The 16,165-nt window shown below is 47.1% G+C and overlaps 3 protein-coding genes across 3 annotated transcripts; 2 read left to right on the top strand and 1 right to left on the bottom strand.

The window, feature by feature from the left end:
• The first annotated feature begins 98 nt into the window (after positions 1 to 98).
• On the top strand, positions 99 to 9,988 carry wapl (wings apart-like). The gene is made up of 8 exons (XM_017179176.3): positions 99 to 914; positions 1,676 to 2,807; positions 3,949 to 6,636; positions 7,121 to 7,969; positions 8,038 to 8,207; positions 8,277 to 8,365; positions 8,426 to 8,616; positions 8,682 to 9,988. Exons 2-8 carry the CDS (start codon positions 1,764 to 1,766, stop codon positions 8,943 to 8,945), a joined length of 5,295 nt encoding a protein of 1,764 aa, XP_017034665.1. The 5' UTR covers positions 99 to 914; positions 1,676 to 1,763; the 3' UTR covers positions 8,946 to 9,988.
• Positions 9,989 to 10,492: 504 nt separating this feature from the next.
• bcn92 (LYR motif-containing protein bcn92) lies at positions 10,493 to 11,809 on the top strand. Its single transcript, XM_017179180.2, has 3 exons — positions 10,493 to 10,738; positions 10,811 to 10,931; positions 11,468 to 11,809. Exons 1-3 carry the CDS (start codon positions 10,659 to 10,661, stop codon positions 11,543 to 11,545), a joined length of 279 nt encoding a protein of 92 aa, XP_017034669.1. The 5' UTR covers positions 10,493 to 10,658; the 3' UTR covers positions 11,546 to 11,809.
• Pgd (phosphogluconate dehydrogenase) lies at positions 11,731 to 15,888 on the bottom strand. The gene is made up of 3 exons (XM_017179179.3): positions 15,730 to 15,888; positions 15,435 to 15,658; positions 11,731 to 13,126 (listed from the first exon to the last, which is right to left on the bottom strand). Exons 1-3 carry the CDS (start codon positions 15,735 to 15,737, stop codon positions 11,913 to 11,915), a joined length of 1,446 nt encoding a protein of 481 aa, XP_017034668.1. The 5' UTR covers positions 15,738 to 15,888; the 3' UTR covers positions 11,731 to 11,912.
• Positions 15,889 to 16,165: the final 277 nt, after the last annotated feature.

Below are 16,165 nucleotides of genomic sequence, written 5' to 3'. Positions count from 1 at the left end.
AACCCCGCGCCATCATGGGCGCCCCCTAGCGGACAACTATCGACGCTGTGCAACCCTGCGTCGCTGACCAACACTTTCGCTGCAGCAAGAGGAAGCACACGTAAATTCCGCAGCCAAAATCGGTCCCACTAATTCGTAGTTTCTGCAAAAAACAGTGAAAATAAACTTTTTCGTGCATTTCGTTCGTGTAAAACCCAATAAAAGATCCTAATTGAGCCAGCGGCAATGCCCCGCCGACCGTCGCGTTAATTAAGCCAGTGCGCGTAGCCGGATTTTAAGCAGCAAACGCAAAATCAAAGATTCGCAGGAGAAGAAGAAGAAGAACGGACAGCAGCAGCAGCAGCTATAATTGTGGCCGTACTGTTGTTTTTGTTGTTGCTTGTATTGGTCGTATTGGTGTTTTGTGATTGTGTTGTTGTTGTTACTGGCCACTGGGATGATGCTGTAAAGCAAAGTAAAAGTGGTGGCAAATACAACAAATACGTGCGTGTGTGTGTGCAACGGGACTGCAGTGGCAGTTGCATGTGCAGCGAACGCGGGATGATTGTCGGACTGGCAGACCTGGTGACAATAATGGTGTAGATGATGAGGCACCATTGCCATCGCATTTAGTTCGTGCACCCACAAAAATATCGAACAGTTTCGTGCGTGCCACAAAATTGCGCCAATAAGCAAAAGCAAACGCAAACATAGTTTGTTTTATTGCATTCCGCACACACACAAACGCTGAGAGGGCCCGCGGAGAGACGCACACGCATGTGCATACATATGCGCTGCTGCGGCAACAGAGATTTTGACCACTCACACACGGAAACAGACACACGCACACAAATACACCCACATGCATTCACGCAGCAAACGGGGCACAATAACAAAACAACAAAAACAAAGAGCAGTCAAATGAATTACTTGAGGTGAGTTCCCCAGTGCAACGCACAAGATTCAGTAATTCAGCAATTGCAGCAGCCTCCTCAGCAGCAGCAGCAGCAACAAAGTGCAACAAATTGTTTGTTTATGATTTTGGTCTTGACTCGATTTGAGGAGAGATTGCATGGGAAAATTGGAAATCGCTCGCATTCTCCTGTGTGTGTGTTTGAGCGCGCGCAGTATTGTGTGCTCGCTCGCACCCGCCGAGTCCTTGCGGCCGCGCTCGTTTGTTGTGTTTTGATGTTGCTGCACTTCTCGCTCTGCTCTGCCCCGAGCCAAACAAATCGCTCACTAGTTTGCCTAAAAATACAACAAAAACTGTCCTTACTGCGCTTAAACAGGATTACTTAAATAAATATGTTGGGCTCTAGCTGGGATTATCCTGCTCCATGCTCGCGGAAAGCCATTTTCGCCATTCGGAAGCCAGGATTTAATACATTAATAGAAGCTTCAGGGCTCTTTATTTTGGTTCAAGTCTTTACTGGCGAAATATTCGATTTGTACAGCTTCGTATTTCGTAAAAGTGACATTCAAACTGCAAATAATAAAGGAGTTTAAAACTTTTTGGAGGTTTAGCAGTTGAACCTAACCGGTACTCCAAACTTAATTTGAGTTAAAAAAAATTGAGTTAAAAAAACAGCCCTGTCCACTATTGGCTATTGGCAAGCTATCAAATCCTTGAGCGAAATGTTTGAGCTCATCTCTATTTCTTAAATATGAATAAATAACTGATTATAATCCTTTGCAGAGATCTGGTTGCCAAGGATTAGAGCCATAAACCGGAAGTGAGTGAGGATACCAGGAAGGAGGAGGAACCAACCCCGCCAACACCGAAGATGTCGCGCTGGGGCAAGAATATAGTGGTGCCGCTGGACTCGCTCTGCAAGGAGAAGGAGAACACCAACCGACCGACCGTCGCCCGATCGGTGGGCACTGTGGGCAAATGGGGCAAAATGGGCTTCACCTCAACACGCACTTACACACTGTCCGCCCTGCATCCGATGGCAGCGGCTGCGGCGGCGGCTGCTGCGGCCGCCAGTCCCGCCCAGAGTCCAGCCTCCACGCACGACCACGATCCCAACGATCTTTCCGTTTCGGTGCCAGAGCCGCCGAAGCCCAAGAAGTTCTTCAAGTCGCGAAATGCCGCCCCGCCAGAGGTCATTGCCCAGATCATACAGCAGCTGCCACACTGCGGCGCGGGCGCATCGCCCATGCGGGATCAAGCATCGGCTGGTGGCGGCGCCACGCCCACCTCTGGAACCCACGAGGCCGGTGGTGGCCTCAAGTTGAAACTGGGCAAGGGCGGCAGCTCCGCAGAGCGGAAGCGAAAGTCGCCCAAGAAGAAGGTCGCCGCAACGCCTACGACGCCCGGTGCGTTCTTCGGCGGCTCCGAGCGGGATCGGGATAAGGAGGGCCTAAGCGATCCCTCGGACCAGCCGGAGCCGGGCGACGAGCCGCGTGGCAGTGCATCGGCCAAGAAGAAGAAACCCAAGGAGGAGAAGAAACTCAAGCCGGAGGCGCCACCGTCACGGATCCTGGGTCGCGCCCGCAAGGCGGTCAACTATTGTGAGGTGGACGAGGAAGAGCGCTACCCCACGCCTACCAAGGATCTGATCATTCCCAAGGGGTCTCGCGGTCCAGCAGAAGCGGCGGCCATTTCAGCGGCGGCCATTTCAGCGTCAGCAACCGCCACCGCCACCTCGGAAGCCTTCATCTCCTCGACGGCCGGCAGCCCTGGGTCTGGACCGGCGCTACCTCCGCCTACGTCGGCGCCCAGTGCTGTCACGGTCCCGATACCCCTACTGTCCGCCGGCGCATCCAACCCGCCAAGCGCTTCCCGCACCCCGGAACATCCTCCCATAGTGTTGCGTATCTCCAAGGTGAGTGAAGCGATTCTCCCCTTGCTATTTGGTTAGCTTCGGCCCTGAAATCCCTTGAAGGTCTAGTTTTTTTCCTCTAATTTCTTAAGTCTGCGAATTAATTGGTAATACCCTGCTTGTATACTTTGTATTCTCAATAAGAACAAAAAGGATATGGTTTTAACTTTGTATTTATTTATTTATTTTTTAAATTTTGATTTCTTCGATTTTCTTTAATTTATTAATATATATATTTTTTTTTTGTTTAATATTATTTGCCAAGGACGTTAAGCCTCGATTTATTTTAATATTATAAATATATTTAATAATTTATCAGGTTTAATTTTTGTTTAAATAATATTTTCTATTGTAAGATATTTTATAAATAATTGGCTTTTTTTTAAATTTGTTAAATAATATATTTTTATTGTAAATCTTCAAATTACATATCTCCGTATCTTTTTCTCCCTCTCGCTCTGTCTCGGTAAATTTCACCCAGCAAACAATTTCCCAAGTGCAACCGTTAGTTTTTCTAGTGCGATCGCGGTCTCTCCCCTTTCCCATCCCTAACACTGCTGCTAGATTGCTCTCAATTCCAGCTGCTGCTTTCCTCTTTTTCTCTCTCTCTCTCTCTCTGTCCCTCACACTCACTCTCCTTTCCCCCTTGTCCGGATGTGAGTGTGTGCGGGAGAAAGAGAAAGCGCGCGAAACATGGGCAGCAACAACAAGGCAGTGTTAAATTACGCGCGCTTTTACATGGAAGTCGAGTCGAGTTTCTCTCTCTCTCTCTCTTTGTCTTCTCGCACTCGCGTTCTCTTCCGCTTTATGAGTTGTTGGTTTATGTCGTACGCTTCAACCGTCTTCTTTTCCTCGCTTCGCATTTTTCCTTTTTCTTTTCTTTACTTTTCTTTGGCCTGCTTTTCTTCGGCATTCGTCGGTGGCTTCTTACTCAGTTCGGTTCGGTTCAGTGGAGTGTTAATTAGTGGGAATCGCGACATCGCCTCGGCTTCGTAGTTCCTATTCTGTATTCTGCTCCCAGTCAGTGTCAGTCGCAGGCAGTCTCAGTTTCCAGCCAGATATTTAGTTAGCAAGTGAGAGGCGGCGCGCACCTGCAGCGGCGTCCCCATTGGAAAAGCCAACTAAAAGTACCATTTATTTGCAGGGCACATCCCGCCTGGTCAGCACAGATAGCGAGGAGCCGCCGAGCAACTCGCCCGCTCACTACAACCAGCAGCTGGCCACGGAGCCGGAGCCGGCGGATCGAAGCGCAGACGAAACAGTTCCTCCTGCAAGCACGCCAAAAATAATTGTGAAGCCCCTGAGGCCGCCGGACTTAGCGGAGGGATCAGCAGCAGCAGCGGCAGAGACGGAAGCAGCGACTGCTGCCGAGGCTCAGGATAACAACGAGGACGAGGAAGACGAGGAGGAGGAGGAGGAGGAAGAAGAGGAGGAGCCGCCGGAGATTAACTACTGCACGGTGAAAATATCACCCGACAAGCCGCCTAAGGAGCGTCTCAAGTTGATCATCAAAACGGACGTAATCCGCAACGCCATTGCCAAAGCAGCCGCTGCCGCGGAGTCGCGCAGTGAGAAAAAGTCCAAAAGCAAGAAGCACAAGCACAAGCAGTTGCTGGCATCAGGATCAGCTGCTACTGGGGCAGGAACCACCACGCCCGCTGAGATTAGTTCGGAGTTCAAGACGCCTTCACCTCATCTGGCCCTTAGCGAGGCACAGCAAACGCATACGACGCATCCGCATCATCATCATCATCTCCATCCGCAGCGGGGATCCGCGGTTATATCGCCCACAACGCGCTCTGACCACGACTTTGACTCACAGTCCTCGGTGCTGGGCAGCATCTCCTCCAAGGGCAACAGCACGCCCCAGTTGCTGGCTCAGGCGGTGCAGGAGGACAGCTGTGTGATCCGCAGCCGAGGATCAAGTGTCATCACCAGTGACTTGGAGACGAGCCAGCACTCGTCGTTAGTGGCCCCGCCTTCGGACATTGAGTCGCGCCTGGAATCCATGATGATGACCATTGATGGCACTGGAACGGGAGCGGCGACAGCGACAGCATTGCCCGAAACGCCGCTCCAAGAGGACATACTGGCCGTGCTGCGTGGCGAGGTGCCACGCCTTAATGGCAGCACAGATACCGTTGCCAACGAGGAGCAGCAGCAGCCGAAGAGAGCCACGCGCGGGCGGGGCAGGAAGGCAAATAACAACGTAGAAGTACCTCCTCCGGCCACGGAGACCAGAACACGAGGCAGGGCTAAAGGAGGAGATGCGGCAGCCACGGCGGCAGCCATTTCACCACCGGCGCCGAAGAGGAGCACGCGAGGTACACGGGGGTCGAAGAAGGCCGAGACGACGACGGAGGCGGACATGGAAGTGGACGAGCCTCCAGCGGCTGCGGTGGTGGCGGTGAATGAGGAGCAGGCGGACCAGGCAGCGGCGCAACCCTTGCCGCGGAGAGGCCGCAATGCCGCCGCCCGGGCCAACAACAACAATTCGGCCAGCATCAATAACAACATCAACAAGATAGCCGCAAGTCTGTCTGCCAAGGCCAAGGACGAAGCCAGTCGCCTGGCGGAGGGCAGTGGAGCGGTGGCAACGGGAGCAGCACCACCACGCAGCTACGGCCGAAAGCGGAAAAACCAGCAGGTGGTCCAGGTGCAGCCGGAAGAGCAGCAGCAGCAACATCAGGCAGCCGATCAGGAAGAGGAAACGCCCGAGGGCGAGGAAGAGCAGCCTACGCCCGCCAAGATCCCGCACAGAGACCACTCGCCGACGGATCACGACCCAGATCCCGATCCCGACGATCTGTCTAACAACTCTAACAACTCTTCGATGCAGCACGACGGCTCCTCCTCCTCGCCCCCGCCGCGCGACTTCAAGTTCAAGGATAAGTTCAAGCGAACCCTGACCCTAGACTCGCAGGTGGCTGCCAATGCCGGAGCGGCAGGTGCAGCAGCAGCAGCGGCGGCAGCGGTAGCGGGAGATGCGGGAGCAACGGCAGGCACTGGAGTAACGACGGAAACGGAAGCCTACGGCGAGCAGCGTGGCGCCGTCAAGTTGGTCATCTCGAAAAAGAAGGGCAGCATCTTCAAGAGCCGCGCTTTGGTGCCATCCGACCAGGCGGAGCAAGCTTCTGTGGCCAAACGGCATCTGTACAAGCACAGCTGGGATGCGGCTCTAGAGGCAAATGGCGGTGGAACGGGCAGTGATGCCAGCAACGCCTCGGCTTCGGGCGCTGGTGTGCCGGGGGCCAAGGATCACCTGCTGCATCATTTGGCGGCGGGCAAATCCGATGGCGACTTTGGTGACAGTCCCTCGTCCAACAACAATGGCTCCTCAAGCGGCGGCAGCAGTGTGTCCACGCTGCGCGGCGATAGTCCAGCATTAGGCAAGATCTCGCGGCTGGCGGGGAAGCAGGGAGTGCCGACCGGCACAGCCACAGGAGTAGATGCCTTCGACTTGGACCTGGAAACGGGACCAGAGGAACTGGGTGTAGAGCGATCGACGGCAAGCGGAGCTACTGGCGGAACAAGCACAGCAGCTGCTGGCGGAGGAGCTGCCGGCAGTGGCGGCAGCGGGCCCATACGTGTCGATCGCAAGACCAAGGACTACTACACCGTGGTGCGGAATGTAAAGACGGCGCATCAAATTCAGGAGATTGGCGAATACCAGGAGATGGACGATGATGTCGAGTATATTCTGGATGCCCTGCAACCGCACAATCCGCCGGCAACGCGATGCCTCTCAGCCCTGCAGCTGGCCGCCAAATGCATGATGCCCGCCTTTCGGATGCATGTCCGTGCGCACGGCGTGGTCACCAAGTTTTTCAAGGTGAGTTTCATATTAAATCTGCTTCAATTCCCTGAAAACAGCTGTACGCCAAATTGCTAGTCTTGGCAAACGTTTGTTTATTGCTTATTTAGACTTCTTTAGTTTCATAAAGAGAAATGAGTGAGTGAGTCGACGGGGCGGAATTCTCCGATTTGCTGAGCAAACAAATAATTGTTTATCAGAATCCGATAATTGCTAATGCCTACAGAAAGCTCTCGAGTATCATTTGATTCCTTTACTGGCAGTAACCCGAACTGAGCTCGCTTTGAGCGTATTTTGATACGTTTTAATAAAGAGTAAACAATCCAGGCTGTATAAAGGGATATGGGATTAAGAGGGGATAGTTGTACATGTAAACGGTCAAAATGTGTGCTTTTTCGTAATTTTATTGTTTAAGAAAATAGTCAAGAAATTATTTGAATCATCATGAAACTTTGGAAATAGTTAAAAGTGGAAATATTTTCTCTTTCCTTATTTACAACAGGCCTTATCCGATGCCAACAAAGACCTCAGCCTGGGCCTATGCACCTCGGCCATTATGTACATTCTGTCGCAGGAGGGCCTTAACATGGACTTGGATCGCGACTCCTTGGAGCTGATGATTAACCTGCTAGAAGCGGATGGTGTTGGCGGCGGCACACAGGTCGGGCACACGGATCGAGCCGGCTACGAGCGAAACAAGCAAAAGGTGCGTGAGCTCTGCGAGGAGATCAAGGCACAGGGCAAGGGCACCCATCTCAATGTGGACTCGCTAACAGTGGGCACACTGGCCATGGAAACGCTGCTTTCGCTCACCTCTAAGCGGGCGGGTGAATGGTTCAAGGAGGATCTGCGCAAATTGGGCGGACTGGAGCACATTATCAAGACTATTTCGGACTTTTGCCGACCGGTGATTACTTGCGAACCCGAGAAGATATCGTGGCTGCCGGCGCTCCTGGACAACATGCAGACGGTGGCCCGTTGCCTGCGAGTCCTCGAGAATGTCACGCAGCACAATGAGGCGAATCAGCGCTACATGCTCACCTTTGGACAGGGCCGTGCTGTGGAGACGCTTTGCCAGCTGTACCGGCTGTGCTGTAGCCAGCTAATGCTGCATCCATCGATGGACTGTCCAGGTAGCAATAAGGAGCATCCGGGCGTGGTTATGCGCGAGCTGCTAGTCCCGGTGCTCAAGGTACTGATCAATCTGACGCACACCTTCAATGAATCGAAGCCATCGCTGGGCGCCGAGTTGCTGGGTCAGCGCGGCGATGTCGTGGATACCTGCTTCCGCCTGCTCCTGCTCTCGGCGAACTACATTCCCGATCAGTGCGTCTTCGAGCTCAGCATACTGGTGAGTGTTTCTTTAGGTTTACATGCAAGAATCTAGTTTTATATCAAGGATTCCATTGATTTTTATAGGTGCTCACCCTGCTGATTAACCTGTGCATGCACACGGTTCCCAATCGCGCCGCCCTGATGCAGGCAGCCGCTCCCGCCGAATACGTGGCCGATAATCCGCCGGCTCAGGGTGGCGTGAGTGCGCTTCAAGCTCTGCTCGAGTACTTTTACAAATGCGAGGAGCTGGCCAGGTGAGATAGAAAGCACAACCCACTGTTTGCACTTGTATTTCAATACATATTTTTATTTACAATCTACAGATTAGTGGAGAAAAACACGGACGCATTCCTCGAGAGCAACGAGAAGAGTAAGAAGAAGCAGGAGGAGGTTGAGGAAACGGTCAACAATCGTAAGTATCTTTAGCATCCCAGCTTCGGCTAAGATCTCCTGCTAATCAAACATTTTCTAGTCCTGCAACGCGCTGGCCACCACATGGAGCACACACTAAAGGGTAGCTATGCGGCCATTTTGCTGGGAAATCTGATTGCTGACAACGAGCAGTACGAGGCGCTGGTGCGGCGCCAATTGCGGGGAGATAGCTTCAAGGAGATTATCGGTGTGCTGGAGAAGTATCACACATTTATGAACCTGACCTCCAGCGTGAGTTTTAAGCCCAAAAAGGATGATACTTGCAGTTGCCTAACCCCATCTTATTTTTTCATCAGTTGGAAGCCGCCTTTGTGGCTCACATGAAGTCGACGAAGCGCATCATTGATAACTTCAAGAAGCGCGACTACATCTATGAGCATTCGGATGACCACACTCTGCCTCTGAATTTAGAGACGACAGCGGTGACGACAACGCCGTCAGTGATAGCAGCCGGAACGGATGGTCAATCCACATCCGTGACTGCTTCCTCGTCCACATCGCCACCGCCAGGATCCACACGGGTGCAGCGCGTGTACAAGACGTACAGCAGCCACAGATAATCGGAATCGGAATCGGAATCTGAATTGAAGTCGGATTGGAGAGCCATCCTGCCACCAAAATGAATTATGTTGTTTTGTGATTATGTATGTAACTTGTTTATTCGCTGGCATAGGAGCCACCAACTATATGGTGTGAGTGTATAGTATATATAATGCACCTAGTTTCGGTCATCGTCCCCATCCCACGAGTATATATATATATTCCAGTATATATAGTTAGCAACGATGCGATCTGTGTTTCGTTTTAACCAAAAGTGATAGCGAGAGTTCTGCGTTGCGTCTTAAACTAACGAGAGAGAGAGAGAGAGCGACGAGAAATGATATGAACAAAACACAACACTAAAAAGATCCAAAACCACCACAACTGATATGATGTGTACGTTATATAGTCATAAGCAATATTAGCAGCAGCGGCTTACACCCTCACCACACACACACACACCACCCATACACCCATGTAAATATTGTTTAATCCAGCGATTTTATCGGACGCGTCCTAGGTTTATTTCGAATGTGTATGTTTTTTTTTTAAATTGTATTCTTACATTTATTTTATATATTAAAGCATTACTATTTTTTTTTCTTGTACTTTACGACTCTTGCTCTTGAAAACAGCGAGAAGGTTTAGTAGCAATAGAGTTAGTAGCGAGACATGTGTGTAAAGAGAGAAAGGGAGTAGCAGTAGCCCAGAGTCGTGGAGCAGAAAGTTATTTTATTGCCTAAACCTAAGCTAAAGAAACTCTACTTATAAAACTAAAAACTGATCAATAAATAAATATATAATTATATACATGTATATACATATATATGTATATATATATATGAATATATGTGTACGTTTACAACCACAAAAATGTCAGATTTAGGCTACAAAAATCCAGATATAACGATAGAAAATGCAAACACAAGCGTGTGCGGATGAAGAAAGAAACAATTTCGGGAACAAAATATATGTATATTTATTTTGTGTTTTCAACGAGTACATCATGTATTGTTCTTGCAGAAAAAAAATCACAAAAAATAAAACTAAAATTGAAAAACAAGCCAGAGGGTTGTGTTTATTGTGAACTGGGGAAAAATTATATAATAAATATTATTTTAAATAAAAATATTTGTTTTATATTAATATTAGGGAAATTGAATAATATAAATATTTTAATATTATTTTATGAATAATAAATAAATATATAAAATAAATAAATATTTATGTTCAAAAGTAATATTAATATAAAATCGATATTAATTTTAGAATATAATCAAGCGCTAGGATGCATATTTTCCCTAATATTAATATAAAATAAATATTCTCCGCTTTAAATTTAATTTAATTTTATTGACTTAGTCTCCAAACTAAAAAATACGAGTAGCCCTATTTGGTTTTCTTTACAAATATTATTATAATTTTTTTTTAATTTAAATTTAATATTTTATTAAAAAAAACTCGCCTTTTCATTCATATTTTGTATGCCAAACCTGGGCCGATACTCACGCGCCACCTCTGCACCGTTATCGATGCTATCGATAGTGTAGTCGAGGCGCTGCTATCTCTAGTTCGCATTTATGTCATAACAATAAGCCGAATATTGAAACCAGGGTCAACAAAACGCCGGCGTTATCAATTAAAAGCCGCTCCAATTAGCCACTCGCTAGCCCGCTGCCTCTGCCGCCACTTCAGCCACCCTACGCCCGCCAGCCCAGCTCCAGGCAGACAGGATGTCGACACGTCGCCAGGCGATCACGCTGTACAGGAACCTCCTGCGCGAGTCGGCGAAGCTGCCCTCGTACAACTTCAGGTGCGTGTGGTGAAATAGCCAAGTGTTGTAGCTCGTTCCCGAATGTGCTATGTTTTCGGGTATTCCTTTCAGGATGTATGCTGCCCGCAAAATACGCGATACATTCCGTGCCAACAGGACCATCCGTGACTATGAGGAGATTGATCGGCAAATGGTCGCGGGCCAGCAGAATCTGGAGCTGATACGCCGCCAGGTGAGTTGCGAGCTGTGCGAGGCATGTGCTCGCTTATCAGCGTCCCTCCCGCGAGCCCTCGTAGTTTCATAGTTTCGGTGTTTACATACTTTTTTGTACCTTCTCCGGGCAGAGCATCTGCCCCTAGCTTGGCAATCAAAGGCTGATAATATTTTTTCAGAAAAATTCTCGAGAACTCTCAACAACTTGTTTAAGATAATCAAGTATTTGCTTTAACTGTGTTATGTCTCATGAAAATGTAGAAAAGTTGAGTATCTCTTTATAATTGGAGTTTTTTTTTTTCGATTAAATTGATTCTTAAAATGTAAATCGATGTATCGCAATATTGAAAAAATCGATTAATTGATTTTATTATTATTATTATTAGCCAAATTTAAATTTTCGTTTAATACGACCCTTTGATATATTCGCCTAGTTTGACTTGGAAAATGACAATTTTCCTTTAATGAAAACTCATTTTTAATTTCCTTGATACTTGCCTTAGCTGCTTGTGAAGTTTATTAACCCCCATTTCATGTTTTTCTGATTGCCCACAGGTGATCATCGGCCATTTGTACACCACCGACAAGCTGGTCATAGAGAACAAGAAGAGCCTGAAGCCCTCCGATGACTGAGGCTAGCGGGAGCAAGCAACAAGGTAGCTGAAGAGAGTACAATGGCAGGGACGGAGGAGGATGAGGGGAGGAGGAGGAGCAGCAGCGAAGACACAACTCGAAAGACTCGATCCACACACACACACACACACACACACACACACATTGTTGATTTTAGTACATCAAAAACCAAGGAAACTAAATCATTTGCTAGCAAAAAAAACACCAATTTAATGTTATGTTTAACAACAAATATGAAATTATATATATACATTACAATATATATTATATATGGTATAAATAAGTACTACAAGTACTCCAGTATAAAAAAAAAAGAGTCAGCTAAAGACACCGTACATGGAATGTGTGAAGGGGGAAGGAGATGTACCTATGCCTGATAGGTGCTGGCGGAGACATTGCCGCCGGTGCCCGTCCAGTTGGTATGATGGAACTTGCCCTCCTGCCCCAGCAACTCGTAGGTGTGGGCGCCAAAGTAGTCACGCTGGGCCTGCAGCAGGTTAGCGGGCAGCTTGGCCGTCCGATAGCCATCGTAGAAGCTGAGGGCTGTGGACAGGGCCGGCACAGGGATGCCCCAGCGGAAGGCATTGGCCACCACCTCGCGCCACGAGTCCTGGCCACGTTCGATGGCCTTCTTGAAGAAGTCGTCCAGCAGCAGATTGGAGAGCTGCGGCTGCGACGTGTACGCGTCCTTGATGTTGCCCAGGAACACGCTGCGAATGATGCAGCCACCGCGCCACATCAGCGCAATGCCGCCATAATTGAGCCTCCACTTGTTCTCGCTAGCCGCCTCCCGCATCAGCATGAATCCCTGGGCATAGGACACGATCTTGGCGCAGTACAGGGCATGCTTGATGTCGTCCAGGAACTTGGCCTTGTTGGTAACGGTGGGTTTGGTGGCGGGTCCCTTGAGCAGTCCACTGGCATGGACACGCTCATTCTTCAAAGCCGACAGGCAGCGCGAGAAGACCGCCTCACCAATTAGCGTCACGGGCACCCCGTACTGCAGAGCAGCGATGGCTGTCCACTTGCCCGTGCCCTTCTGGCCGGCGGTGTCACGAATCCGCTCCAGCAAATGTCCCTTTGAGTCCTTGTACTTGAGAATATCACGTGTGATCTCGATGAGGAAGGAGTCCAGCTCCGCCGAGTTCCATTTGCCAAACTCCTCGGCCATCTGGTCAGCGGAGAGACCCAGGCTCTGCATTATGTGATACGCCTCGCAAATCAGCTGCATGTCGCCGTATTCGATGCCGTTGTGCACCATCTTGACGAAGTGACCGGCACCGCCATCGCCCACCCATTCGCAGCAGGGCTCGCCGTCGGCCTTGGCGCAGATCGCCTGGAAGATGGGCCGGATGAGGGGCCAGGCGGCCTCGTGGCCACCCGGCATCAGCGAGGGTCCATGACGGGCACCCTCCTCGCCGCCACTAACGCCAGAGCCCACATAGAGCAGGCCCAGTTTGGCCAGCTCGTCACAGCGGCGGGATGTGTCCTGATACTCGGAGTTGCCACCATCGATGATCACATCGCCACGCGAGAGTAGTGGCACCAGCTGCTGGATGAAGTCATCAACGGCGCTGCCAGCTGAAATTGGATCAAAAATAAAAGGATTAGATTAGAAATTAATATAAAATTTACAATTTAGAAGGGAATGAAGCATTATTTTCCAATTTGTGGAAATCGTTGACTAAGCGTGCGATTGCACAAGGTCGATTGGGGTGGCTTTTGGAAAGTCACTGTTTGGATTTTGGAGGTCACCGTGAATCGTCCCTTGTCGACACACCACACACTCCTCCATCGAAACGGAACGGAACCGAAACGAGGCTAGATAAGGCCACCAGTTGCGCGATAGCATTGATCTATCTATCCGATCTATCTAGAGGTCGTTTGTATGTGGATACAGCAAAGGTTGAAATACAAGAACTGAAGTCTGAACTGATTAGGAAACTAACTTATATTTCAATATCTTCTGTAACTTGGAACACTATGATATTTTCCCAGGTAATCCTTAATGAAATATATGGAATAACTATCAACTAACTACCTTCTATTTACGATAATATTCAAAGTAATCCTTAATTTCGAATTAAAATAGAGAATGCAGATTAGGCAATATAAGTAATATATAAAATATTTATAAATTGTAATATCTTCTATAACTTGCAACACAATTTACGATACTTTTCAAAGTAATCCCCAATTTAAAATGAATATAAATAAAATATATGAAATTACTATCCTCTTCTTTAACTTGGCTCACAATGATATATTAAATATTAAACAATTTTAATCATTTTTTTGTAACTTTAATATTTTTGGTAGGTATTTTCCTTTTCGATAACAACCAAGCCGTTATAAAATTTTAATAGCGATATTTTGTAGGTAAATATTCATTTTAAATTTAACCCAATATAAATTAAATGGTCTTTTAAATAATAAAATTATTAAATATTCTCACAAACAAATAAGCGTGTATGCAAAAACCTTGTTTTCAATTTACGTCAAGTGAAAGTTCACACAAGTTGCCATGCAACTTTCAAATACGAATTCTCAAATATAGAATCTGGAAATCTATATGCATGACCTCCGAGGACCGAGTGAATCATGGGCCTGGGCCTGGTTTGCATGGAAGGTCGTCGAAACAAATGGGAGAATTAAAATGGAACCGAGACGAAGCCAAAGAATGGATCTTCGGATAGTCCACAATCCGAGGAAATCCCCTAGGGTCCCTAGGCCTGATGATGTGGCCTGCAAGTCGGCCATTGTTTGAGCGTATGACCTATAATGAATGTCAGAGATTTCTCTCTTGCCCAAGCAAATAATGGGCAGGTTAGGTTTAGGTAGGAAAAAAGCAAAAACCGGCGATAAGCCGGCACGCTGATTAATGTGCGAGACACTGGCTAGAGGAGAACGCGTGATCTCAGCATGCTTTCGAATGTGATTTAAGAATTTACAAAAAATAAACTATAGAGTTCCCTTTCTTAATTAAATGTATGGGGAAAATTTTTTTGATTTATTTTTAAATTTATTTTCAAAAGAACTTTGAAACTCAATTTAGTTTTGAGAATTTCTTAAATAAAACCTTAATTTCAAAATCAATAATCAGTATTTTAGGAACAAACTAAATACAATATTTTAAATATAATTAATTATTGAAAATAAATTTGTTCAATACAGCAATTTAAGGACTTTTCGACTTGTATTGACAGCATAATTATACTTTTATTTCTTATTTTACAGAATTAATTTATTATCACACAAATCACAGCCCCAATAAATTACCATCTCTAAGCTAAACAACAAACCCAAGCTTTGATAAATCGCTCCAGGCAAATCGCGGCAATCGATAGTCGCGTGGCATGGAGTGGATATCGCCTGTTCAATGATCTCGGAATGAGTGGGGGGAGAGAGGCAACAGCAAAAACTTATCGTTGTTGCTACTCCTCTTTCCACTCTGCTTCTCACTCTTCCTCTTTCTTCTCCCTTTGCACATTGCAATATGAACTTGAGCGTCATGAAAAGCAAGCACACAGAAATCCGTTTGATTTGATGACTTTGCTTTGACTTCCACACACACATAAACACATAAACAAACGCCGAATGTAAAAAAAAACACTCACACAGGTAAACAGAAACAATCGCTTACAACAGCAGGTTTTTGGAACACAGAAAAAAATATTACAATATATATTAAAAATAAAAAAATTAATTTTTCCAACAAATTGGAATTAGATTCAAAATTCTATTTTAACAAAAATTCTATAAGTTATGAAAAAAAACTTTAAAACTGTTAAATCGAACGATATTTGCTGATTTTTTTTTCGAGTGCAGTGAGTAATGTGTGTATGAAACTTAGTAAAAAAAAAAAAAAGAGAGAGGGCTAAAAACTCACCCTTGACCAGCAACATGACCTTGCGCGGAGTCTTGAGCTTGGAGACCATGTCCTGGAGCGAGTCCGCGCCGATCACGTTGGTGCCCTTGGCCTCGTTGGCGAGAAAGTCCTTGACCTTGGCCACCGTGCGGTTGTAGGCGCAGACGACGAAGCCCTTCTCGTCCATGTTCAGTATGAGATTCTGACCCATTACAGCCAGGCCAATGAGTGCGATATCGGCTTTTCTGGGTGGCAAAAAGGAAACACGGCAATGATTTCATTTCATTTAAAACATCAAGGGAACCACGCCACTCACCCGCTCATTTTGTGTGTTTTTTCTGCAAGTATTTTGTCTCAAATGCAATTTGCTGATTTTATTTGCGGCACTTATTTTTTCGCGCTGTTGCCCGTTCGCCGAGTGACCGAGTGAAACTGCCTGTTGCTTTTCCCACTGGCGTGTTTCAAAACCTAAATATAACGATTTGCCCAAATATCGAAATCGCCATATTTTTGTTTGATATTTTCTCCTTGGTCACTCTGAATTTCAAAGTAAAATGTCAAAACACAGTTTTACACGCTTGGGGTCGAATTCTCGTTTTTGGGGTCGAATTCTCGTTTTGGGGTAGAATTCTCGTGTAGAGTGTAAAAATGTAAGTATATCAAAATACCGAAATCTCGATATTTGGTATTTTCCCCTTGGTCACTCTGAACTTCAAAGTAAAATGTCAAAACAAAGTTTTACATGCTTGGGG

This window comes from Drosophila kikkawai, chromosome X (genome assembly GCF_030179895.1).
Source record: "Drosophila kikkawai strain 14028-0561.14 chromosome X, DkikHiC1v2, whole genome shotgun sequence".
Taxonomy (NCBI): domain Eukaryota; kingdom Metazoa; phylum Arthropoda; class Insecta; order Diptera; family Drosophilidae; genus Drosophila; species Drosophila kikkawai.
This window is presented reverse-complemented; position numbering and strand designations above follow the sequence as displayed.

What these genes read in the sequence shown, in the direction of transcription:
- wapl (XM_017179176.3), top strand. Translation starts at nt 1,764, where the DNA reads ATGTCGCGCTGGGGCAAGAATATAGTGGTGCCGCTGGACTCGCTCTGC. An exon ending in TGGTCACCAAGTTTTTCAAG is followed by an intron (nt 6,637 to 7,120) that starts GTGAGTTTCATA and finishes TATTTACAACAG; the next exon opens with GCCTTATCCGATGCCAACAA. An exon ending in TGAGGAAACGGTCAACAATC is followed by an intron (nt 8,366 to 8,425) that starts GTAAGTATCTTT and finishes AACATTTTCTAG; the next exon opens with TCCTGCAACGCGCTGGCCAC.
- bcn92 (XM_017179180.2), top strand. Translation starts at nt 10,659, where the DNA reads ATGTCGACACGTCGCCAGGCGATCACGCTGTACAGGAACCTCCTGCGC. An exon ending in CTGCCCTCGTACAACTTCAG is followed by an intron (nt 10,739 to 10,810) that starts GTGCGTGTGGTG and finishes TATTCCTTTCAG; the next exon opens with GATGTATGCTGCCCGCAAAA. An exon ending in TGGAGCTGATACGCCGCCAG is followed by an intron (nt 10,932 to 11,467) that starts GTGAGTTGCGAG and finishes GATTGCCCACAG; the next exon opens with GTGATCATCGGCCATTTGTA.
- Pgd (XM_017179179.3), bottom strand. An exon ending in GGTCATGTTGCTGGTCAAGG is followed by an intron (nt 13,127 to 15,434) that starts GTGAGTTTTTAG and finishes ATCCAATTTCAG; the next exon opens with CTGGCAGCGCCGTTGATGAC.